The 25,228-nt window shown below is 45.8% G+C and overlaps 2 protein-coding genes across 65 annotated transcripts in view; one reads left to right on the forward strand and one right to left on the reverse strand.

Moving 5' to 3' along the window:
• EIF4ENIF1 (eukaryotic translation initiation factor 4E nuclear import factor 1) overlaps positions 1–7,639 on the reverse strand; it is a 56,916-nt gene extending 49,277 nt beyond the window's left edge. For 6 of the 15 annotated variants that reach the window (XR_010156129.1, XR_010156128.1, XM_009438228.5 and 3 more), the window contains exons 1-2: positions 3,391–7,639; positions 2,133–2,255 (exon numbers count right to left, since the gene is read on the reverse strand). Coding sequence is in view for 11 of the 15 variants with exons in the window: in XM_009438228.5 (XP_009436503.2) it covers positions 2,133–2,255; positions 3,391–3,591 (324 nt within the window). In the remaining 4 variants the exon portion in view is untranslated. Of the gene's footprint in view, positions 1–2,132; positions 2,256–2,888; positions 3,044–3,179; positions 3,343–3,390 lie in introns of those variants that run through there. The other 9 variants (XR_010156131.1, XR_010156130.1, XM_063808189.1 and 6 more) reach the window with 3 other exon arrangements.
• Positions 2,203–25,228, forward strand: part of SFI1 (SFI1 centrin binding protein) — a 125,453-nt gene continuing 102,427 nt past the window's right edge. For 13 of the 50 annotated variants that reach the window (XR_676487.5, XR_010156121.1, XR_010156125.1 and 10 more), the window contains exons 1-2: positions 9,636–10,134; positions 21,718–21,836. Coding sequence is in view for 35 of the 50 variants with exons in the window: in XM_009438216.5 (XP_009436491.3) it covers positions 21,748–21,836 (89 nt within the window). In the remaining 15 variants the exon portion in view is untranslated. Of the gene's footprint in view, positions 2,294–9,591; positions 10,135–21,717; positions 21,837–25,228 lie in introns of those variants that run through there. The other 37 variants (XR_010156118.1, XR_010156119.1, XR_010156117.1 and 34 more) reach the window with 22 other exon arrangements.

A 25,228-nucleotide genomic window follows, 5' to 3' on the forward strand; every position in this document is an offset into this window, starting at 1 on the left:
AAGGGGGCCAGGCGCAGTGGCTCACACGTGTAATCCCAGCACTTTGGGAGGCTGAGGCAGGTCAATCGCTTGAGTTCAGGATTTCAAGACCAGCCTGGCCAACATGGCAAGATCCCGTCTCCACTAAAACTACAAAAATTAGCTGGGCATGGTGGCGCACACCTGTAGTCCCAGCTACTCGGGAGGCTGATGCAGGAGAATCACTTGAACCCAGGAGGCGGAGGCTACAGTGAGTCAAGATCGCACCATTGCACTCTGGTGATAGAGCGAGACTCCGTCTCAAAGAAACAAAAACATAAGTACTGGAACGGCTGGGGGCAGTGGCTCACGCCTGTAATCCCAGCACTTTGGGAGGCCGAGGCGGGCAGATCACCTGAGGTTGGGAGTTCGAGACTAGCCTGACCAACATGGAGAAACCCCGTCTCTACTATAAAAAAAAAAAAAAAATCAGCTGGGCATGGTGGCGCATGCCTGTAATCCCAGCTACTCAGGAGGCTGAGGCAGGAGAATCACTTGAACTTAGGAGGCAGAGGTTGTGCCACTGCACTCCAGCCTGGGCAACAAGAGTAAAACTCCGTCTCAAAAAAAAAAAAAGTACTGGAAGATTTTCATTTCCCTTCATTTGATGGCTTTTCTCCATTCAGAATTCACCTGTCAGCATTTTAGGAAATGAATTTAAGTTGTGAAACACTACTCAAACACTCTCAGGTTTGATAGAAAATATATTTGGGAAGACCAAATCTGAATGTGGAAAAAGTTTTCTATCAACTTACATGCTGTCATGCCAAAACAAATCATCCTAAGAGAGCAATCAACCAAGAACACTTTACACCTGAAAACATTTCTCTTACTGCAGTTCAGTTTCCTTCAGTGCTGAAAATGAGTATTAATCTGACAGTATTTGACACTTTATCAAGTAGGTAAGAGTAGTGCACCAGTACATAAACAAGGGCTGGCTTTAAAGCATTAACCAATCAGTATCCCAGGAAGCCAGGGACAATAAGCCATGTTAGAGTCAATGACTGAGGCCTGGCACAGTGGCTCACCCCTGTAATCCCAACACTTTGGGAGGCCAAGGTGGGCGGATTGCTTGAGCCCAGGAGTTTGCCTGGGCAACATGGCGAATTCCCATCTCTATAAAAAATACAAAAATTAGCCGAGCGTACTGGTGCACGCCTGTGGTCCCAGCTACTCAGGAGACTGAGATGGGAGGATGGCTTGAGCCCGGGAGGTCCAGGCTGCAGTGAGCCATGATCGCACCACTGCATTCCAGCCTCGGCGACAAAGTGATGCCCTGTCGGGTGCAAAAAAAAAAAAAAAAGAAAAGAAAAATCCATACTAAGGAAATATATGGATGTGTGCCCAACTAGGATATAACCCTTCTTGTCATCAGTGGTCCCAACTGCTTCAACACTGTTGAGCAAGTTTTATGGGATCCAGCCTGACACATTTCAGGGACCCAGAAATGAATTTACAATTTGAGTCCTGTCAACCTCTTCAAAAACATTCAGTAGCCAACAAGACATGTACTGAAGCAAGATCTTTAATAAATATGACTTCCTCTCTCTCCCAAAAGCAGTTATCTGGACAAGCAGTTTAAGCATCTCCAGTTTTTAGCTAGGGGAAATATGACTGAAGCCTTACTTTTTTGAGTCCATATCCAATTTGTAATAGAAAATAAAAAAACAGGATTGAAAAGCCAGTTACCCCTGAAAAGCACACTCAAGAGCATTCCTATGGGGAGTCTGCCTCTTAAAGAAACATCAATACAGAGGACACTAACTTTGTAAAGCATCCTAGGGCTTTAATCCTCACAGTACAGTATGTAAATCAATAACGTACCAATTACATAGCTGTTACAGAACTTACAAAGTATACTGATCTGCAATTTTAAAAAAATCTAAGCCTACATTCCCTTCACCTAAAAGCCTCTCAAAGCAAATTCCAGCTTAAACGCTGGGTATCTACACTTGCAGAAAAATGTTCAAAGTAATGCACTACTAAATTTAGTTAATATTTAGTCCATGTAGTGAGTCAGAATGAGATTACCACTTAATAGGAATGAAATAGTTATACAGTTACTAACTTCGCCACCTAAAAAGAAACACTATTTCATTAGTGGCAAACCCTACTTTTGTATAGCGATGGGGGCATTTGGAGGCAGGAGGCTTCTTCAGGTCAAGGAAAGCATCTCCACTTTCTGTTTCACCCATACTTCTCCTATCCATGGCTCCTTGGTCTACAATGCTCTGCACCTGGAAGATAAATCGGCACAAAATTGTCACCGAGAACAGTAAGTTTTCAGAAATCTTGGCTGTTTCTTCAGAAGCTGAAACTTTTTACTCTCTCAAAACAGCTAGTGTTAAAAACAAGTCCCCACCCCAAAATTATGCTATAAATTAGAACTCGGAGATAGAATCATTGGTACTCAGTTCTCTTTCCTAGTATCCTAAGCATCAACATGGTAAAAAGTAGAAGGTGCCCAACTCAAGGTATATAACCTTTAAGCAGCTTTAACACAAGAGAAACCAAGATTAGTAGCTGCCACCCATGGGGATCTTTCAAGACTGGTGGGGAAGTTTCCCGGAGTGGGGGCAGGTAGAAGACTGGTTAGGCTGGGAACCCGCGAAGTCTGTTGTAAAGTGCCTGTCACTTGCCAATGGACGGCGCCAGCTGCCCCTTGTTATCTGGCGATCAGGGACTGGGGACGGGGCCCGAGCGCCCCTCGCCAGGCCAGCCGCACCTGTGGCCATGTCAGGGGCGCCGATGGCAAGGAAAGGGCGAGCTCCGAAACTTGGCTTCGCCGGGCCGCGACCCCAACCCGCAGCCCCTCACGCAGGCCCGGGCCCAGCGGCCTCCTTCGGAGGAAGGGCGGGGACCGTACTCACTGAGGGGCGGCCGGCCGCAGGGAGCAGGGAGGCCGAATCTCCCGGCCCGGGCGCTTCGAGCTGGAGCTAGCGCAGGCCCGCAGCCGTCCTCCCCGGCCCGGCGGCTCGGTCCCCGCCAGCCAGACCGCCGGCTGCCTTGCGGGCCTCGCGCCCCTGCCCACCCCCTGCGGGCGCCCCGGCGCCCGCGCTCATGCACGCGACCCCGGGAGCAATGCGCCCGCGCCCCTTCTACACCCGCGAGCACCGGCGCGCGGTGCCCCGGACCCAGCCGCCACCGCCGCCGACCCTTACTCGGTGCCTCCGCCGCTCGGCGGCCCTTTGCCTCGGCCGCCGCTCCCCTCCCCGCTGCCCGCACCGGTCCCAGCGCCGCTCCCCGCAGCCTTCGCTCTCGCGCCCCCACCCCGACCCGCTTGGGCTGTCTCTCTTCAGCCGCCGTAACTGCAGCCCGGCCCTCCGCCCCTCCTCTTCGGCCCCCTCCCTCTTAATAACTCCCTCCACGCACCCGGGCGCCGGCGCCGCCTTCCCCGCCGCGCGCCCGGATGTGAGGTGGCTGCAGCGGTGCCGGGCGAAAAACCAGCATCGCCGCGCGCTCCCCGGACGCCAGCCCCTGCGCGGGCCGGGCGGTGGGAAGGTGGTGGCGGCGAGGAGGAGGCCACGGTGGGGACAGCGGAAACCCGCTCCCGTGTGCGCAGGCGGTCGCCATGGGCAGCCCAGAGGCCGCCGCCGCCGCGTTCCCACGCGCGCTGCAGGGCAGAGCGGACGGCACTTGGGACCCGCGACTCGCGGCACGCCACTCTCCCGGAGGCGGTGGCTAGATGGGCCTGGGCTGGCGGCTAGCGCGGCCTGTGGCGCGACGACCGCTGTATTTGCACGGTTCGCATAGGCAGAGAACCGTGGGGCTTCGGCAGTGGGAATTTGAGATAGGAGATTGGGGTCTTCCGAGCCTTCCCAGTGCGGGTTGGAACCTCAGCTGTTTTGCGAGTGGCGTGATCCTGGGCAAAGCTGACTTAACCTAAGTTTCGGTCGTGTTTCTAAAATGGCCTCTGTAAATCTATGAGGCTTATGCGCGAGTACTGGTTGCTGCATTAAAAGACAAACTTGTCACGATTGGCTTTGATAGCGATAAAGGCGACTAACAAATTCATTGAAATGTTGTTTCCCTCCGGTAACCTGAATCTGTCCTTAGCCTGCACAGAAAGGGGAAGTGCGAGTGGAGTTGGGGAAATGAGACGGCGAATGTCAAGTGCTTACCACGTAGTGCAGACTCAGGCTGACAGGGGGCCACAGAAATGCAAATATGTGAGCAGTGTGGGTAACTGCATCCTGGGGAGGAAGTCCTATGTGCTGGAATACCACAAGCACCCATTTCTGCCCTGTGGTACTGCGCAGCGTTGGTGTGAAGCGATACGTAGGCCTGAAGTCCCGAGAACACAATTTTCCTGGTTAAAGGACAGCAACGTCTACATGTCTAACAAGAGGCCTACTTTGTTGGAACTTAACTTCACTTGTGAAATTAGGGTGTTGGGCAGTGAGTGACCACTAACTCAGCTCCCTTCTTGTGAATCTTGGCAACAGAAAACTTTTTCTTTTGCGTTTGTATTACTGAATAAAGTGTGTTTCTTACAAACTGTTTTTTTACAGGCAAGAGGCAGAGGGAAACACTTGCACATCAGGCCTGAGTGTGCATTCTCATCTCTGCCACCTCCTACAAGCTATGGAGTTAGTCTATTGATTCTTAGTTTTACCTGTGAAATTGCGAAGATGATATAACCTGCTCATGGGGCAGTTAAGATTAAACAGGATAAGGTGGGTAAAAAACCATATATAACCCATAAAGCTGCTGAGCCTTTTTAAGCCTATACAGAGACCCGTTGCAGGTGATAATACAGCAGATGTTATTATTTTCAAAATCAAGCTGTTTTTGGAATCCAAATTCTTCCTAAAGCTGTGGGAAACAGGTCTAATCCCCTTGAGTGTCTTGGAGACTCCCTGGAGTAGTGGAGAAGGCCCGTTCTTTGAAGCTGCTAAATCCTGACCCTGCCAATTAGTGTGAAACCTGAGCCAGGCATTTCACCACCTGGATCTCCCTTTCCTCATTTTTCCGAAAGGGATCGCAGTATACCTACTTTTTAGGCTTGCAGAGGGAATTAAAGATAACATTAAAAACACTGCTCTGGTTATTTTATTTTGGGGGTGATGAAGTCTTGCTCTGTCATCCAGGCTGGAAAGCAATGGCACAATCATAGCTCACTGCTCCAGCCTCAGCCTCCCAAATAGCTGGGACTACAGGCTCCTGCCACTACAGCCGGCTAATTTTTAACGATTTTTTGCAGAGACGGGATCTTGCTATGTTGCTCAGGCTGGTCTCAAATTCCTGGCCTCAAGTGATCCTCCTGCCTCAGCCTCCAAAAGCACTGGGATTACAGGCATGAGCCACCACACCTGACCTTTCTTGAAAAAGAAAATACTAGAAACCCAGAAATTATGGATTTCTGGTTACCTACTGTTACGTAACAAACCACCCCAGAATTCCAATTATATTTTGCTCTCAAATCTGCAAAATGGGCTGGTTCCTGCTGGGACGGCTGGTTTCTGATCCATTCAGCACCAGTGGGGGCAGCCCAAAGGCTGGGGCTGAGGGTCCCGTAAAAGCGTACATGTCTGGTGGTTGATGGTGGCTGTCAGCTAGGACCTGGGACCATTAGAGCTGTCCCTGGAACACTTACACATGGCCTCTCCCTGTGTCTGAGCTTCCTTGAAATATCATGGCTGGATTCTAAGGGCAAGTGTTCAGAGAGTGAACAAGAAAGCCATATAGTTGCTGTATTGCCTTTCCTAACCTAGCCCTGGAATCAGTTCTACCACGTGCCACATTCTGTTCCTTAGAAAGGAGTCAGCACGGCTACCCTATATTCAAAGCAAAGGAACTTAGACTCCACCTCTATATGGGAGGAATGTCAAGGAATGTGTAGGCATGTTTTAAACCACCACAAGCCATACATGAAATCAGTGCCCAGGGCATTGTAGCTATCATGATTTGATAGCTGGAACTAATTTCCTGAGCCCTCTGGTCTATCCTACTTAGGACCTACTTTTCCACTAGGCTCCTTTAATGTCTTGTAGAACTTTGGCCTCAACTCATTTTTTACCTCTCAAAGTCTCACTCTGTCCTTATAGAAGAAGATGGTTATTACCTAGGAAAAAAGGTAATAATCTAAGGGAGGCTTCCCTAAACTTCTTTCACCTGTGCCTGGCAAAAGCTAGATGCTTACAAATTGCAAATTCTTGTTTCATTGTAGCTTTTGAATGTTACTCTCCTTGGCAGGATAATTTTTATTTTTATTTTTTATTTTTTGAGAAGGAGTCTCGCTGTATCACCCAGGCTGGAGTGCAATGGCGTGATCTTGGTTCACTGCAACCTCTGCCTCCCAGGTTCAAGTGATTCTCCTGCCTCAGCCTCCTGAGTAGCTGGGATTACAGGTGCATGCCACCACACCCAGCTAATTTTTGTATTTTTAGTAGAGACAGGATTTCACCATGTTGGTCAGGCTGGTCTCAAACTCCTGACCTCGTGATCCACCCACCTCGGCCTCCCAAAGTGCTGGGATTACAGGCATGAGCTACCAAGCCCGGCCTGATAATTTGTAATTTTTTTTTGAGACGGAGTCTCGCTCTGTTGTTCAGGCTGGAGTGCAGTAGCGTAATCTCGGCTCACTGCAAGCTCTGCCCCCTGGGTTCAGGCCATTCTGCCTCAGCCTCCCGAGTAGCTGGGACTACAGGCGCCCGCCATCACGCCCGGCTAAATTTTTGTATTTTTAGTAGAGACAGGGTTTCACCATGTTAGCCAGGATGGTCTCGATCTCCTGACTTCATGATCCACCCGCCTTGGCCTCCCAAAGTGTTGTGATTACAGGTGTGAGCCACCGCGCCTGGCCTATAACTTGTAATTTTTTGAGACCGAGTTTTGCTCTGTCGCCCAGGCTAGAGTGCAGTGGCACACTCAACCTCCGCCTCCTGAGTTCAAGCAATTCTCATGCCTCAGCCTCCCAAGAAGCTGGGACTACAGGCCTGTGCCACCACACCTGGCTAACTTTGTATTTTTAGTAGAGATGGGGTTTCACCATGTTGGCCAGGCTGGTCTGAACTCCTGACCTCACGTGATCCCCCAACCTTGGGCTCCGAAAGTGCTGGGTGTGAGCCATCGTGCCAGGCCAATAATTTGTAATTCTAAATGCCCCCTTCTGCAACTAATAACCAATTTTCAAGTATCAGCTTGGGAAAGCTCTTTGAGAGAGAAATTATTCTAGTTCTTTACTAAATATGTGTAAGATCTTGGTTTAGGTCTAAATTGTTGGCCCAAAGTTTGGCATAAGGGGTCTCAAAGGTCAGTCAGTCGGGGAAATCAGCAGTCCAAGAACAGCAGAGAAGCAAATGAAAATACCAGAAACTGGCCGCGCATGGTGGCTCATGCCTGTGATCCTAGCACTTTGGGAGGCTAAGGTGGGAGGATCACTTGAGATCAGGAATTCTAGACCAGCCTGGCCAACGTGAAGAAACCCCGTGTCTACTAAAAATACAAAATTAGCTGGGCGTGGTGGCATATGCCTGTAATCCCAGCTACTTGGGTGGCTGAGCTAGGAAAATCGCCTGAACCTGGGAGGTGGAGGTTGCAGTGAGCTGAGATCGTGCCACTGCACTCCAGCCGGGGTGACAAAAGTGAAACTGTCTCAAAAAAAAAAAAAAAAAAAAGAAGAAAATACTAGAAACCCAGAAATTATGAGAGCACCTGTGAGAGAGTTTAATGCCAGGCCATGACCTTTCAGCAGCCTCATCACAGAAGGCTGGATTGCACCTCTCTAAATGGGCTTTTTCCTACTCAGTTTTTCTTGCTCCAAGAGTAACCCTTAGTTTTTTGTTTTTTTTCGAGACAGAGTCTCGCTCTGTCACCCAGGCTGGAGTGCAGTGGCAGGATCTTGGCTTACTGCAACCGCCCCCACAAGGTTCAAGCGATTCTCCTGCCCCAACCCCCCGAGTAGCCGGGATTACAGGCTCGTGACTCCACGCCTGGCTAATTTTTCTATTTTTAGTAGTAGAGATGGGGTTTCACCGTGTTGGCCAGGCTGGTCTCAAACTCCTGACCTCAAGTGATCACCCACCTTGGCCTCTCAAAGTGCTGGGATTATAGGCGTGAGCCACTGCGCCTGGTCAAATTTTTTATATTTTGTAGAGATGGGGGTCTCACTATGTTGCCCAGGCTGTTCTTGAACTACTGGGCTCAGGCAATTCTCCTGGCTCAGCCTTCCAAAATGCTCAGATTACAGGTGTGAGCAACCGTGCCCAGCCTCTAAGATGTCCTTGTCCTCGCTATTATTATGTACTATTATCTTCTAATCTTTCCCAACAGGACTATTTTCATTGTAACTCAAATGGAAATGCCTTTCATCCCTCCTAAATTTGTCAAAGCTGAGGATGGTAAATGCACGTAACAGGAAGAAAGCATTAGGAAATTAGCTCAAATCATCTAGAAAGAAGTGCTTATTGACTTATCCTAAATATATAATTTATATAAATCTACATAATTACATAAAAGTACTTAGGCTAAATTACAGTAAATATATTTTTGTTATACTGTTAATTACAACCTTGAAGCTTACTAAATTATTTTAAAACTACTTGGCCACATTAAGTTCAGATAAAAGTTGTCCCTAAAACATTGGCATTGATGTCCGCTAAAGTAGAACTCCCTTTAAATTATTATTATTATTATTATTTTTGAGACAGTTTTGCTCGTTGCCCAGGCAAATGCAAATACGCTATCTCGGCCCACTGCAACATTTGCCTCCTGGGTTCAAGCGATTCTCCTGCCTCAGCCTCCCCAGTAGCTGGGATTACAGGTGCCCACTACCACCCCCGGCTAATTTTTTTAATTTTATTTTTAATAGAGACGAGGTTTCACCATATAAAACATAATTTAGGGCCAGGCGCGGTGGCTCATGCCTGTAATCACAGCACTTTGGGAGGCCGAGGCGGGCGGATCATCTGAGGTCAGGAGTTCGAGACACACCTGGCCAACATGGTAAAACCCGTCTCTATCAAAAAAACAAAAACAAAAACAAAAAAAACCCAAAAATTAGCCGGGCGTGGTGGCGTGCGCCTGGGAGGCTGAGGCAGGAGAAACACTTGAACCCGGGAGGTGGAGGTGGAAGTGAGGCCAGATCACGCCACTGCACTGCAGCCTGGGCTACAGAGGGAGACTCCTTCTCAAAAAATAAATAATAAATGTTTTAATTGCAAAAATTAGCATGTAGAAAATAGGGCAAAAATACAAATTATCTGTGATTCTAACCCCGAGACACCCAACAAGTTAATTTTCCTGTTTTTAGCGTAAAATCTTTCAAGTAAATAACTGCTTTTAGTCTCTGCACCAGGAATCTCACGTGCTTTCAAATGTTTTACAAAGCACGTAAAAAAGTATTTCAAAAGTCCCACTTACCCCTCCCACTCCTATTTTTAAGATTATTAGGATCAGCCCAAATTTAAAAATTTAACAAAAAGAGTGCTTATGAATTACATTTTAAAATGTAAAGAGATGAGCCTGGTATTTCTAATTTGGGGGCCATGGGACCTCTCCCCTCCAAGTGCAAGTTGTAGCAACCTGCCGGGTCCACGCATGGGCGGGTCATACTCCACGGGTTCCGGTTTCCACTCCCTGTGAACCAAAAGCCAGAGAGGCCCACGCACGAGTCCGGAAGTGAGGGAGGGAGGACTTTCGTTCGCAGCCGCCTCCCAGCTGGAACCTCATCCTTAGTGCTCGGCCGCGGGCGGCGTAACTCGGGGTTCCGCCTCGGAATACCTCCCACTTCTCTTGTCTAAGAGGAGCAGTAGCAAGCTGAGCTCAGAGCGAAGCTGGCGAGCCAAGGAGATAAAGAACCCTCGGTGGGGATGCCCAGAGGGTGCATGCTCCACGCCCCTCGAAACCGACTCTCATTGCCGCAGCTGCAAAGCAACCCGAGGTGCGCCACCTACCCGACTGAGGCTGCGCAAGTCCCGGGGTCTGGGCGGGGTGGTCCTCGTGCGCGCCGCGTCGCCGTGGAGACGAGGGCGGGCCCGCGCGAGACTGGCGTCTAGAGGCGCGCGAAGCGCTGAGGCGGGCGTGGACCGCGCCGGAGTTACGAAGCAGGTCCCAGACCGCCCTATACCGCCGGGTTTTCTCCCAACGTCAGGCCCGATGGCTCGGCTTCCCCAGGTACGAGGCCCGGCCCTAACGTCCCCACCCTCTTCTGGGCTCGGCCTTTCCGGCAGTGAGCCCGGCACGGACCTTAGTCGGGTTCCTCCGAGCCCGGTGAAATCTGTCCGAGCCTCCGCTTCCTCCCCTGAAAGTGCAGGTGATGTTGTCTACCTGCGGGTCTGTGGTGCGGGACTGGAGGAAGTGCGACAAGAGGGCGCAGGACGGGGCCCGGAGCCTGCCATCCTCTCCCGCCGCGTCTTCTCGGCTTCTTGTCTTCCGCCCCGGGGGCACCGCATCCTCCCAGGCGTCTAGTGCGCTCCTGGCCGGTGCTCGAGTCCACGCAATGCCCCTTAGCGTGCGCGGATCCAAATCAGGGGTTTCCTCCTCCCGGCTCCGTGGCCCAGGAGCGGAAGGGCTGGTATATGGGCGACCTTACTCCCACTGAGCCCGCAGGGAGTAACGCAGTAAACAAACCTTGAAGCCTTCCCCGCGTGGGAGGTGGGTACCTGTTTTTATGGGAGGCTGTTCAGGTTTCTTAACTGCTGTGTAGATGTGTTGTAAATATTTGTTGAATGAATGATGTGAGGGACTTGAGTACAGCCATACCTCGCTTTATTGCACTTCACAGATACCGTGTTTTTTACAAATTGAAAGTTTGTAGCAAGCAGCCCTGCACCGAGCAACTATTTTTTCAACAGCATGTGCCCACTTCCTGTCACTTACACTTTGGTAACTATCGCTATATTTCAAACTTTTTATTTCAAGTGCACCGTTACAGTGATCTGTGATCAGTGATCTTTGATGTTGTTATTGCAATTGTTTTAGGTGGCCAAGAACCTCACTGGTGTAAGACAGCAAACTTAAGTGTTGTGTCTGACTGCTCCACTACCTGCCAGTTCCCTGTTTCTCTCCTCCCTCTCGGTCCTCCTTGTAGCCTGAGAGGCAACAATATTGAAATTAGGCCAATTAATAGCCCCACAGTGGCCCCTAAGTGTTCAGTGAAAGGAAGAGTTCCATGTCTCTCACTTTATATCAAAAGCTAGAAATGACTAAGCTAGAAATGCCTATGCTCTGTAAATGCAACAACAAACCCAGGATGACCACACGTCTATTTATTGAATGTCTTTACATCATATTTACAGTGTGGTTTACTGAGTATTTTAAGCCTACTATCGAGACCTACTGTTCAGAAAAAAGGATTCCTTTCAAGATATTACTGGTCATTAACAAGGCACCTGGTCACCAAGGAACTCTGATGAAGATGTACAAAGAGATTAATGTTACTTTACATGTCTGCTAACACAGTATGCATTCTATAGCCCATGGTTCAAGGAGTAATTTTGACTTTCAAGTCATTATTTAAGAAATACATTTTGTGGGCTGGGCATGGTGGCTCATGCCTGTAATCCCAGCACTTTGGGAGGCCGAGGCTGGTGGATCACGAGGTCAGGAGTTTGAGACCAGCCTGGCCAACATAGTGAAACCCCATCTCAACTAAAAAATACAAAATATTAGCCGGATGTGGCGGGCACCTATAATCCCAGCTACTGGGGAGGCTGAGGCAGGAGAATCACTTGAACCCCGGAGGCGGAGCTTGCAGTGAGCCAAGATTGCGCCATTGCACTCCAGCCTGGGCGACAGAGTGATGAGACTCCATATCAAAAAAAAAAAAAAAATACATTTTGTGACGCCATAGCTGCCATAGGTAGTGATTCCTCTGATGGATCTGGGCAAAGTAAATTGAAAATTTTCTGGAAAGGATTTCTAGGTGCCATTAAGAACATTCATGATTTGTGGGAAGGGGTTAAAATATCAATTCCAGCCTGGCCAACGTGAAGAAACCCTGTGTCTACTAAAAATACAAAAATTAGCTGGGTGTGGTGGTGGGCGCCTGTAATTCCAGTTACTCAGGAGGCTGAGGCATGAGAATTGCTTGAACCCAGGAGGCAGAGGTTGCAGTGAGCCAAGACTGCACCACTGTACTCCAGCCTGGCCGACAGAGCAAGACTCCGTCTTAAAAAAAAAAAATCATTAAAAGGAGTTTGAAAAAGTTGAGTCAGGCTGCCATGGATAACTGAGACTCAAGACCCGAGTGGAGGAAGTAACTGCAGATATGATAGAAAAATCAAGCCAACTGGAATTAGAAGGGGAGCCTAAAAATGTGACCAATTGCTGCAACCTCATGATAAAACTTGGATGGATGAGGAGTGGTTTCTTTTTTTCTTTTTCTTTTTTTTTTTGAGATGGAGTTTCACTCTTATTGCCCAGGCTGGAGTGCATGGCACACTCTTGACCTCCTGACCTCATGTGATCCACCTGCTTCGGCCTCCCAAAGTGCTGGGATTACAGACCCGAGCCACTACATGCCCGGCTTTGTTTTTGCTTTTGTTTTCAGACAGGGTCTTGTTCTGTTGTCCAGGCTGGAGTGCAGTGGTGATCATGGCTCATTGCAGCCTTGAACTTCTAGGCGAAAGTGATCCTCCTGCCTTAGCCTCCTGCCTCCTCAGTACCTGGGTGTGTAATACCATGCCTCGCTAATTTTTTTTTTTTTTTTTGAGATGAGGGTCTTGTTAGTTGAGCAGGCTGGTCTTGAACTCCTGGTCTCAAGCAGTCCTCCTGCCTTGGCCTCTCAAAGTACTCACCACAACCTCCGCCTCCCGGGTTCAAGTGATTCTTCTGCCTCAGCCTCCCGAGTAGCTGGGATTACAGGCATGTGTCACCACGCCTGGCTAATTTTTTGTATTTTTAGTAGAGACAGGGTTTCACTGTGTTAGCCAGGATGGTCTCCATCTCTCAGCCTCCCAAAGTGCTGGGATTACAGGTGTGAATCACCATGCCTGGCGAAAGTGGTTTCTTGAGTTGAAATCTACACCTGGTGAAGATGCTGTGAACATTGTTGAAATGACAGCAAAGGATTTAGAATATTACATAAACTTAGTTGACAAAGCAGTGGTAGGATTTAAGAGGATTGACTTCAATTTGAAAGATGTTCTACTGTGGGTAAAATGCTATTAAATAGCATTACATGCTATAGAGAAATCTTTGATGAAAGGAAGAGAGTCCATCGATGTGATACACATCACTATTGTCTTATTTTAAGAAATTGTCATAGCACTTTGGGAGGCTGAGACGGGCGGATTACCTGAGGTCAGGAGTTCGAGACCAGTCTGGCCAACATGGTGAAACCCCGTCTCTACTAAAAATACAAATATTACCAGGCACGGTGGTATGCGCCTGTAGTCCCAGCTACTCCAGAGGCTGAGGCAGGAGAATCGCTTGAACCCAGGAGGCGGAGGTTGCAGTGAGCATTGCAACCACTGTGCTCCAGCCTGGGCGACAGAGTGAGACTCCATCTTAAAAAAAAAAAAAAAATTGAAAATGCCACAGTTGCCAGATGCAGTATAATCCTGCATTACAGGCTCATGCCTGTAATCCTAGCACTTTGGGTGGCTGAGGTGGGCGATCACTTGAGGTCAGTAGTTCAAGACCAGCCTGGCCAACATGGTGAAACCCTGACTCTACTAAGAATATAAAAGCCAGTTGTGGTGGCGGGCACCTGTAATCCCCGCTATTTGGGAGGCTGAGGCAGGAGAATCGCTTGAACCCAGGAGCCGAGATCGCACCACAGAGTGAGACTCTGTCTCAAAAAAAAAAAAAAAAAAGAAAGAAAAAATAAATTGCCATAGCCATTCCAACCTTCAGCAATCACTACCCTGATCAGTCAGCAGCTATTAACATGGAGGCAAGACCCTCTACTGGCAAAAATATTACAACTCACTGAAGAATCAGATAATTGTTAGCATTTTTTAGCAATAAAGTGTTTTTATTTATTTTTATTTTTATTTTTGAGACAGTTTCATCTCATCACCCACGGTGGAATGCATTGGCATGATCTTGGCTCACTGCAACCTCTGCCTCCTGGGTTCAAGCGATTCTCCTGCCTCAGCCTCCTGAGTAGCTAGAATTACAGGCACCTGCCACTACAGCCAGCTAATTTTGTGTTTTTAGTAGAGACAGGGTTTTGCCATGTTGGCCAGGCTGGTCTCAAATTCCTGATCTCAGGTGATTCTCCCGCCTGGGCCTCCCAAAGTGCTGGGATTACAGGCGTGAGCCATTGTACCTGCCCAATAAAGTGGTGTTTTTGTGTGTCTGTGTGTTTTTTTTTTTTTTTTTTGAGTCTGAGTGTTGCTCTGTAGCCCAGGCTGGAATGCAATGGCGCGATCTCGGCTTGCTGCAACCTCCGTCTCCCAGGTTCAAGCAATTCTCCTGCCTCAGCCTCCTGAGTAGCTGGGATTACAGGTGCCCACCACCAGCTAATTTTTGTATTTTTAGTAGAACGGGGTTTCACCATATTGGCCAGGCTGGTCTCGAACTCCTGACCCCATGACCCACCCACCTTGGCCTCCCAAAGTGCTGAGATTACAGGTGTGAGCCACTGTGCCCGGCCAAATATTTTTAAATTAAGGTATGTACATTAGTTTTTTAGACAATGCTATTGCACACTTAACTACAAGTGTAGACATAACTTTTTTTTTTTTTTGAGACGGAGTGTCGCTCTGTTGCCCAGGCTGGAGTGCAGTGGCGTGATCTTGGCTCACTGCAAGCTCTGCCTCCTGGGTTCACGCCATTCTCCTCCCTCAGCCTCCCCAGTAGCTGGGACTACAGGCGCCCGCCACCACGCCCGGCTAATTTTTTGTATTTTTAGTAGAGATGGGGTTTCACTGTGCTAGCCAGGATGGTCTCGATCTCTTGACCTCATGACCGCCCGTCTCGGCCTCCCAAAGTGCTGGGATTACAGGCGTGAGTCACCGTGCCCAGCCGACATAACTTTTATATGAACTGGGAAATCAAAAAATTCATGTGACTGGCTTTATTTATGTGGTCTGCAGCTGAACGCTCAGTATCTCTGAGGTCTGCCTGTACTAGTCCCAGTTCCGCCACTTGTTAGCTGGGAACCTTGAGCCCTCCCTCTGTAAAATGAAGTTGATAACCACTTGCTGAGGTGGTTATATTAAAGTAGGTAGTTCATGAAAAGTGCTTAGCACTAATGCGTAGCAGAGTACCTTATCTATAGATGTTATTTTGATTATAGTCTATACATTTTTGATTGTGTGGTACTCTCAACATTTTGTTAAAACATAACATTGATAAGAAAAAATCGATTCTGGATGGGTCCACTGTCTGTCTGTAGTTGGCACGTTCCTCATGCCTGTGTGGGTTTTTGCCGGATGCTCTGATTTCCTCCCATGTCCCCACGATAAGCACATTAGCTTCATTGACATGTCTAAATGATCCTAGTGTGAGTGAGTGTGTGCGTGAGTGTGCAATGCCATGAATGGCTTCCTGTCCAGGGTGGCTTCCCCCCTTGTGCCCTGAGCTGCCAGGATACACTCTAGCCAACCTTGACCCTGAACTGGAATAAGTGGGTAAATATCTTACTTGTTCTTATGAATCTTCCGTACATATATGTATAGCTCACATTTATTTCAGTGTTTAACATTAAAAGGGTTTGGATCTTTATTTAGAAGTTTGGTGATGTTTTCTGACCAGAAATATGTTACAGGAACTTAAATCTTGTTTATATCAACTACCTTTTATGGTAAAATTGGTCTCCTTATACATCATTTTGCTTAAAGTTGCAGTTTCCAAGAACCTATCAATGACATTAAGTGAGGACTTACTGTACTTAGTTCTAGATGAGGCTGGATGATATTCAGGTTCAATTTTTTTTTTTTTTTTTGAGATGGAGTTTCACTCTTGTCATCCAGGCTGGAGTGTAATGGCATGATCTCGGCTCCTGCAGCCTCCACCTCCTGGGTTCAAGCGATTCTCCTGCCTCAGCCTCCCAAGTAGCTGGGATTACAGGCACCTGCCACCATGCCCGGCTAATTTTTATATTTTTATTAGAGACGGGGTTTCACCATGTTGTCCAGGCTGGTCTTGAACTCCTGACCTTAGGTGATCCACCTGCCTCGGCCTCCTGAAGTCCTGGGATTACAGGCGTGAGCCACTGCGCCCGGCCAGGTTCAATTTTTTAGCAAGATTTCATCATGGATGGTAGCACTTCATCAGTGCTTTGTTGGGTTTATTTTGGTCTCTTTTTTATTTGTTGGAGGTCTTTTCTAAATGTTTTATGATTCTCAATTGTCCGTTTATACTTAAGTGTGACTGAGAGATTATGGCTGAGCGTGGTGGGTCCCACCTGTAATCCCAGCACTTTGGGACGCTGAAGCGGGCAGATCACTTGAGGTCAGGAATTCAAGACCAGTCTAGCTTAGCCAGGTGTGATGGTACTCAGGAGGCTGAGACAGAAGAATCGCTTGAACCCAGGAGGCAGAGTTTGCAGTGAGCCGAGATTGAGCCACTGCACTCCAGCCTGGGCAACAAAGCGAGACTCTGTCTCAAAAAAAAAAAAAAAAAAAAAAAAAAAAGGTGTAACTGAGAAATTAGTTGGAAGTTCCTAGTGTCTGAGCAGGACTTGTGAGTTCATGGGCTTCACTTTAGGGTAATCTAGGGACAAGTCTGCTTTTTCATTGATGGAGAGTAAGGCACAGGTCTCAGAATCTGGAGGTGTGTTAGTTTTTATTGTTTTCTGAGAAGACTTTTCCAGTCTCCTGCCTGAGAGGTACCATCTAGCTACCAGAATTTTGGAAGCGGGACAGCAGAAGTGGCGTGAATACCCTGTCTGACAGGGTTGGAATTCTGTGTGGTCCACTTTCCTTTGGTATCCACTCTGAAGTTTTTCATTTCCTCAAACCTGTTAGGCCACTTCATTTTCCTTTCTTGTAAAACCTGTGGAAATCCCTCATGTCCTATAATCGCTTCTGTCATCTCTTTAACCTTATGGTTCGTTCCTTTGTATTCTTTGCTGCCACCTTAGAAGGTCAATCTACATGTTTAACTGGGAGTCAACACCTAATAATTTTTGTTTTTCTTGGACTTTTTTTTTTTTTTTTTTGTGATGGAGTTTGGCTCTTGTTGCCCAGGCTGGAGTACAGTGGTGTGATCTTGGCTCACTGCAACCTTCGCCTCCTAGGTACAAGTGATTCTCTTGTTTCAGCCTCCCAAGTAGCTCGGATTACAGGCATTGGCCACCATGCCAATTTTTTTTTTTTTAAGTAGAGACAGGGTTTCACCACGTTAGTCAGGCTGGTGGCGAACTCCTGACCTCAGGTGATCCACCTGCTTCGGCCTCCCAAAGTTCTAGGATTACAGGCATGCGCCACCGTCCTCGGCCATGTTTTGTATTTGATTATCATTATATTCCAACTTATAAGCAAGTTTATATTCATACATGTCCTTATTGAAAGCAAACCTGTGTCCTAGTTTTTCCAGTATATGTGTATTTTATCTGTGAGGTTACAGATGTTGTTTTAGAGGCTGGAGATAGAGTGGAGAGAAGATCAGATGTGATTCCTGTTTCCATGGAATTTATATTTTAGTGGGGAAGGCAGACATGTACAAATAGGTAGAATGCTGGTATAGAGTATATAACAAAAGGGAGTCCTTGACCACGAAGGACATTCCACAGGATCATTATGACAGAAACCCAAGGCGGTGACACATTGATTATAGCAGTATTTCACAAAAAATCACTATTTGAATACTCCATTTGATTTATTTGTAGAAATAATCACTTATGATGACCTCTGTTACTTGGAGTGTAGTATCAGAAAAACTAGGACATCGGTTTGATGTAAGTAAGGATTATTCGTTTTGTATGGATAAACTGGCTAATTCCTTGTCTGATTGTCATTGAAATATGTGACCTTGATTATAAGGGTGACTTCATTCTTTTAGAATGAAACATCTTGTAAATGCATCACCGTTACTCAACACAGGACGTGTTCACCCTGTTAGCTTGCCTCCACCATTTACTTAAATCTTACTTTTCTATCTTACTACTTGTATTAGTTTCCTAGGGCTGCTGTAACAAATTACCACAAACCGGGTGGCTTAAAACTAATAGAAGTTTATTCTTTCACAGTTTTAGAGGCTAGAAGTCTGAAATCAAGGTGTCATCCTCTCCCTGAAGGCTCAGGGGAGGATCTGTTCCATGCCTTTCTCTTAGCTTCTGATGTTGCCAGCAATCTTTGGCAATTCTTGTAGATACATCACTCTAATCTCTGCCTCTGTCATCACATTGCATTCTCCTCTTTATGTGTATCTGTCCCTGTATCTCTTCTCTTTTAAGAAAGACACAAATCGTGTTGGATTACGGGCCCACCCTACTCCCATGTGACCTCATCTTAACTTACATCTTAATTACTTCTGCAAAGACCCTGTTTTCAGATAATGTCACATTCGCAGGTAGCAGGGGTGAGGATTTCAGCAAATCTTTTTTGGGGAACACAATTCAACCCACAACACTGCTATTCCTGGCACTAAAAGAAAAATAGTAATAATAATAATAATAATTTAAAAAACTATGTCATAATTTATTCAGTTCCTAATGAATATTTTTGATACAAATTATCACCAATTGAAAATGAAAAATGGGCTCAGGCACAGTGGCTCACGCCTATAGTCCCAGCACTTTGGGAGGCCGAGGCGGGCAGATCATTTAAGGTCAGGAGTTTAAGACCAGCCTGGCCAACATGGGGAAACCCCATCTCTACTAAAAATACAAAAAGTAGCCAGTTGTGGTGGTGCATTCCTGTAATCCCAGCTACATGGGAGGCTGAAGCAGGAGAATCGGTTGAACCCGGGAAGTGGAGGTTGCAGTGAGCCTAGATTGCACCACTGCATTCCAGCCTGGGCAACAGAGTGAGACTGTCTCAAAAAAAAAAAAAAAAAAAGAAAAAGAAAAAATGAAAACTAGGCAAGGTGCAGTGGTGCCTGTCTGTAGTCCCAGCTACTTGGGAGGCCAAGACAGGAGAATTGCTTGAGGCCAGGAGTTTGAGATTACAGTCAGCTATGAGCACACCACTGCACTCCAGCCTGAGTGACAGAGTGAGACCCTATCTCTACACACAAAAAAAGGCACTTTGGGAGGCTAAGGTGGATAGATCAGTTGAGCTCAGGAGTTTGAGACCAGCCTGAGCAATATAGCAAGACCCTATCTCTACAAATAATAAAAAATAAGCTGAGCATGGTGGCACATACCTGTGGTCCCAGCTACTTGGGAGGCTATGGTGAGAGGACTGCTTGAGCATGGGAGGTTGAGGCTGCAGTGAGCCGTGATGGTGCCACAGTACTTCAGCCTGGATAATAACATGAGACCCTGGATGACAGCATGAGAAAGAAAAAAGGCCAGGCATGGTGGCTCATGCCTGTAATCGTAATACTTTGGGAGGCTGAGGTGGGAGGATCACCTGAGCCTGAGGAGGTCGAGGCTGCAGTGAGCTGCGATTGCACTGCTGCGTTCCAACCTGGGTGACAGAGGGAAATCCTGTCTTTTTTTTTTTTTTCTGAGACAGAGTCTTGCTCTGTTGCCCAGGCTGCAGTGCAGTGGTGTGATCTCGGTTCACTGCAACCTCTGCCTCACGGGTTCAAGTGATTCTTCTGCCTCTGCCTCCTGAGTAGCTGGGATTGCAGGTGCCCACCACCATGCCTGGCTCATTTTTGTACTTTTAGTAGAGATGGAGTTTTCCCATGTTGGGCAGGCTGGTCTTGAACTCCTGACTTCAGGTGATCTGCCCGACTCAGCCTCCCAAAGGGCTGGGATTACAGGCGTGAGCCACTGTGCCTGGCCAGAAATTCTGTCTTTAAAAAAAGAAAAGAAAGAAAATGAAAACTACACACAGTAACACTGATAACCATAAAAATTAATCTGAGGAAAAATAAGAAATCTTGGCCTCTACTGGTGTTTTTGTGAAGGGAAGTTGAAGGTGCTGAAGCATCTAGACATGAAGAAAGAACCAGGCACAACTTCTGAGTGTGGCTCGCTCTCCTCTCAGTTTCCTTCATTAGAAAATAACATTTTGCTGATGACATGATTCTGTATCTAGAAAACCCCATCGTCTCAGCCCAAAAGCTTCTTAAGCTGATAACCAGCCTCAGCAAAGCCTCAGGATACAGATCAATGTGCAAAAATTGCAGACATTCCTGTACACCAACAACAGGCAAGCAGAGAACCAAATCATGAATGAATTCCTATTCACAGTTGCCACAAAAATAATAAAATACCTAGGAATACAGCTAACAAGGGAAGTGAAAGACCTCTTCAAGTAGAGCTACAAACCACTGCTCAAAGAAATCAGAGGTGACACAAACAAATGGAAAAACATTCCATGCTCATGGATAGGAAAAATCAATATCATGAAAATGGCCATACTGCCCAAAGCAATTTACAGATTCAATGCTGTTACCATTAACTACCATTGACATTCTTCACAGAATTAGAAAAAACTACTTTAAAATTCATATGGAACAAAAAAGCATGAATAGCCAGGACAATCCTAAGCAAAAAGAACAAAGCTGCAGGCATCATGCTACCCAACTTCAAACTATACTACGAGGTTACAGTAACAAAAACAGAATGGTACTGGCACAAAAACAGAAACATAGACTAATGGAACAGAATAGAGAACCCAGAAATAAGACTGCACACCTACAACCATCTGATCTTGACAAATGTGACCAAAACCAGCAATGGGGAAAGGAGTCCCTATTTAATAACAGGTGCTGGGAGAACTGGCTAGCCATATTCAAATATTGAAGCTGGACCCCTTCTTTACACCATATATAAAAACTAACTCAAGATGGGTTAAAGAGTTAAATTTAAAACCCAGAACTATAAAAACCCTAGAAGAAAATCTAGGCAATACCATTCAAGACATAGGCACAGGCAGAGATTTCATGATGAAGATGCCAGAAGCAATTGCAACAGAATCACAAATTGACAAATTTAGTTTAATTTCTAATTAAATTAAAGCACTTCTGCACAGCAAAAGAAACTATCATCAGAGTAAACAGACAACCTACAGAATGGGAGAAAATTTTTGCACTCTATCCATCTGACAAAGGTCTAACATCTAGCATTTACAACATTATGAGATAAAAACAGCCCTATTAAGAAGTGGGCAAACGACATGAACAGACACTTTTCAAAAGAAGACATATATATGGTGAACAAACATGAAAAAAAGCTCAATATCACTGATCATTACAGAAATGCAAATCAAAGCCACAATGAGTCTGGGTGTGGTGGCTCACCACTGTAATTTTAGCACTTTGGGAGGCCAAGGTGGGCAGATCACTTGAGGTCAGGAGTTTGAGACCAGCCTGGCCAACATGGTGGAATCCTGTCTCTACTGAAAAATACAAAAATTAGTCGGGTGTGGTGGCAGGTACCTGTAATCTCAGCTACTTGAGAGGTTGAGGCAGGAGAATTGCTTGAGCCCAGGAGGTGGAGGTTGCAGTGAGCTGAGATCGTGCCACTGCACTCCAGCCTGGGTGAAAGAGCAAGACTTCGTCTCAAAAAATAAAAAATAAAAAAAGTAATTTAAATATAATATTTTAAGTCAGAGACCTAGCCCACATTCATCTAGTGTTGAATTAAGGAGGGCAGGAGACTAGGAGCTGGCAGGTAGTTCAGAAATGTGGCTCCTGAGAGGCTGCAAATCATTTTATCTCTTTTTTATTCTCTTTTTCTTGTAGTTAGAAGGGGAAGATAAAAGACTTTGATTCATGAAGAATCTGCTTACTGAGAAGTGTATATCAAGCCACAATTTCCATCAAAAAGTGATTAAGCAGAGAATGGAGAAGGTTGATTCCAGGTGAGTGATGGGACTTGAGAAAAAAATATAACTGGAATGATGGTTCATATAAAACTGTAAACATTTTGTGTATGAAAAAATTATAAATTATGAGTGAGGTAGTAACTATGGGTAAATTTTTTTTTGTCATTGATATTTCAAATTTTTCATCTATAAGATAATACACATTTCGTACATTATGTTACAGTCAAAAAACATTCTGAGTAGTGCATGGAAATATCAATCATTAAAATTTGATTCTGAGCAGAAGTGAGTATTATTTTCCTGAGCTTTGAAGTTATATCATCCAGGTTGGCTGGCTCTCGTGTCTTCTACTTTTGATCATGGTTGCTTTCAGACTTTTACCTTCAGTTGACTGTATCTCTCCAATGAAGCTCTCGGCACCTTATAACGTGGCAGCCTCTGTATAACTCTCCCTTTCTGGGTTTTGGTAATTGTTCCCTCCCCTCATCTCTTTGGGCCTAGAGGTAGTACCACCTTAGCTTCTACTAGCTTCAGGTTCCTGCACTGTTTCTTGTAGTTCCTCTATACCCACAAGTTTGTAAATATACCATCTTCAAATTATCCTATTTTTAGTATGTCATCTATTTTCTTGTGACCTTTCATAGGTTTTATCATGAATGTTAATGGATTTTGTCACATGGTTTTTGTACATTTATTGAGATAATGTGGCTTTTGCTCTTTTTTCTATTAATAGGTGTATTACATAAATTGATTTTTGAATGTTAAATCAGCCTTGCATTCCTGGGATAAATCCCACTTAGTCATGGTGTTTATATGGCATATAGTTGTGTTAGTCAGGGTCCTCTAGAGGAAAAGAACTAATAGGATATATGTATATGTGAAAGGGAGTTTGTTAAGGAGAATTGACTCACACAATCACAAGGTGAAGTCCCGTCATAGGCAGTCTGCAAGTTGAGGAGCAAGGAAGCCAGTAGTGGCTCAGTCCAAGTCCCAATACCTCAAAAATAGGGAAGCCAACAGTGCAGCCTTCAATCTGTGGCCAAAGGCTTGTGAGCCCCTGGTAAACCATTGGTGTAAGTCCAAGAATCCAACAGCCAAAGAACTTGGAGTCTGATGTTCGAGGGCAGGAAACATCCAGCATGGGAGAAAGATGCAGGCTAGAAGACTTAGCTAGTCAGCTTCTCCTACCTTCTGCCTGCTTTTCCTAGTGGTGCTGGCAGCCATTGGATGGTGCCCACCCACATTGTGGGTGGGTCTTCCTCTCCTAGTCCACTGACTCAAATGTTAATATCTTCTGGCAACGCCCAGATACACCCAGAAACAATACTTTGCGTCCTTCAATTCAATCAAGTTGACACTTAATATTAACCATCACAGTGGTTTTTATACGTTGTTGGATTTGGTTTGCTACGATTTTTTGAGGATTTTTATGTCTGTAGTCACGAGGTCTATTGGTCTTTTATTTTTCTTTTTGGTAATATCTTTGTCTTTGGTATGATGGTGATACTGGTCTCAATGAATTTGGAAGTGTTCCTCTATTTTCTGGAAGAGTTTATGGAGCATTGTTTTGATATTTATTTATTTATTTATTTATTTATTTATTTATTTATTTATTTTTGACATGGAGTCTCGCTCTGTTGCCCAGGCTGGAGTGCAGTGGTACAGTCTCGGCTCACTGCAATCTCTGCCTGCCCAGTTCAAGCGATTCTCCATCATGTTGGCCAGGCTGGTCTCAAATTCCTGAGGTGATCTGCCCACCTCTGCCTGCCAAAGTGCTGGGATTACAGGTGTTGAGCGATAGTGCTTGGCCTATTATTTCTTTTTAAATCTTTGGTAGAATTAATCACTGAAACTATCTGTGCTTTTTTTTGTAGGAAAAATTATTTATTTTAGAGACAGGGTCTTGCTCTGTTGCCTGGGCTGGAGTACAGTGGCACGATCACAGCTCAGTGCAGTTTCTAACTCCTGGGCTCAGGCAATCTTGCTGCCTCAGCCTCCCAAAGTGCTGGGATTACAGGTGTGAGCTACCAAGCCTGGCCTCTTTGTAGGAAAATTTTTAATTACTCATTTAATTTTTTTTACTTGTTAGAGATCTATTAGGTTTCTATTTATTGTTTTTGTTTGTTTTTTGAGATAGAGTCCCACTCTTGTCACTCAGACTGGAGTACGGTGGTGTGATCTCAGCTCACTGCAACCTCTGCCTCCCTGGTTCAAGCAATTCTCCTGCCTCAGCCTCCCGAGTAGCTGAGATTACAGATGCATGCCACCACGCCTGGCTAATTTTTGTATTTTTATTAGAGATGGGGTTTTACCATGTTGGCCTGGCTTGTCTTGAACTCGTTGACCTCAAATGACCCACCTACCTCGGCCTCCCAAAGTACTGGGATTACAGGCATGAGCCACTGAGCCCAACTGTGTTTCTTCCTGAGTTAATTTTGGTAATTTCAGTTTTTCTAGAAATTTTTCCATTTCATTTATGTTGTCTAATTTGTTGGCATAAAGTTAATTGTATGCCCTTATAATTCTTTTAATTTATGAAGGGTCAGTGGTAATGTCCTCTCTTTCATACCTAATTTTGGTGATCCATGTCTTCTCTCTTTTCTCATTGGTTGATCTAGGTAAAGACTTGTCAGTTTTAATGAGGGACCCTTACGGTTACGCTCTTTTTTTTTCTTAAACTAATTTGAATTGGGTTCCTGTAGCTTGCAACTTAGGATGCTATGAATATACAGAAGTTTCTTATAGAATCCACTGGGTCTTGGGCAAAGTGGGAGAGAGAACTGTTTGAGACCTATTCAGCAGGTATTATGGACCCTTCTTCCTGAGCAGAGCCATCTTTGTGCTTCAAAATTTCATCGTGGGAGAATGAATTTGGTTGATCCAGCAAGGGTCAATTTTTTCCCCCAGTGTAATCAACTAGGACTTGGAGGAAGGTCATTGAGTTCAAGCATAGCTGCTGAGATCCTGCCCCTGTTGATAGACGTTCTCATAGAAGGAGTCCTCGTAAGCTGAACCAGCACCCTGACAGTGTTTACTACATGGTCCGCAGAGTACTCTTTAGGCCTGCTTTATTTCATCTTCTCAAGCAAATTAACGATGGCCTTAATATGAAGCTCTGTGGCCTCTAACTCTGGCATAGTTTCTTTTTTTTTTTTTTTTTTTTTTTTTTTTTTTTTTTTTTTTTTGAGATGGAGTTCTGCTCTGTCGCTCAGGTTGGAGTGCATGGCGCGATCTCGGCTCACTGCAACCTCTGCCTCCCAGTTCAAGCAATTCTCCTGCCTCAGCCTGGTTTCTTCAAATACCCTGCTGCTTTAGGTTGGGGAGGCTAAGAAGGGAATGTATTTCCTTTAAGTTTTTTGTTTGTTTGTTTGAGACAGAGTCTTGCTCTGTTGCCCAGGCTGGAGTGCAATGGCGTGATCTTGGCTCAC

The sequence above is a fragment of the Pan troglodytes genome, chromosome 23, assembly GCF_028858775.2.
Source record: "Pan troglodytes isolate AG18354 chromosome 23, NHGRI_mPanTro3-v2.0_pri, whole genome shotgun sequence".
NCBI lineage: Eukaryota > Metazoa > Chordata > Mammalia > Primates > Hominidae > Pan > Pan troglodytes.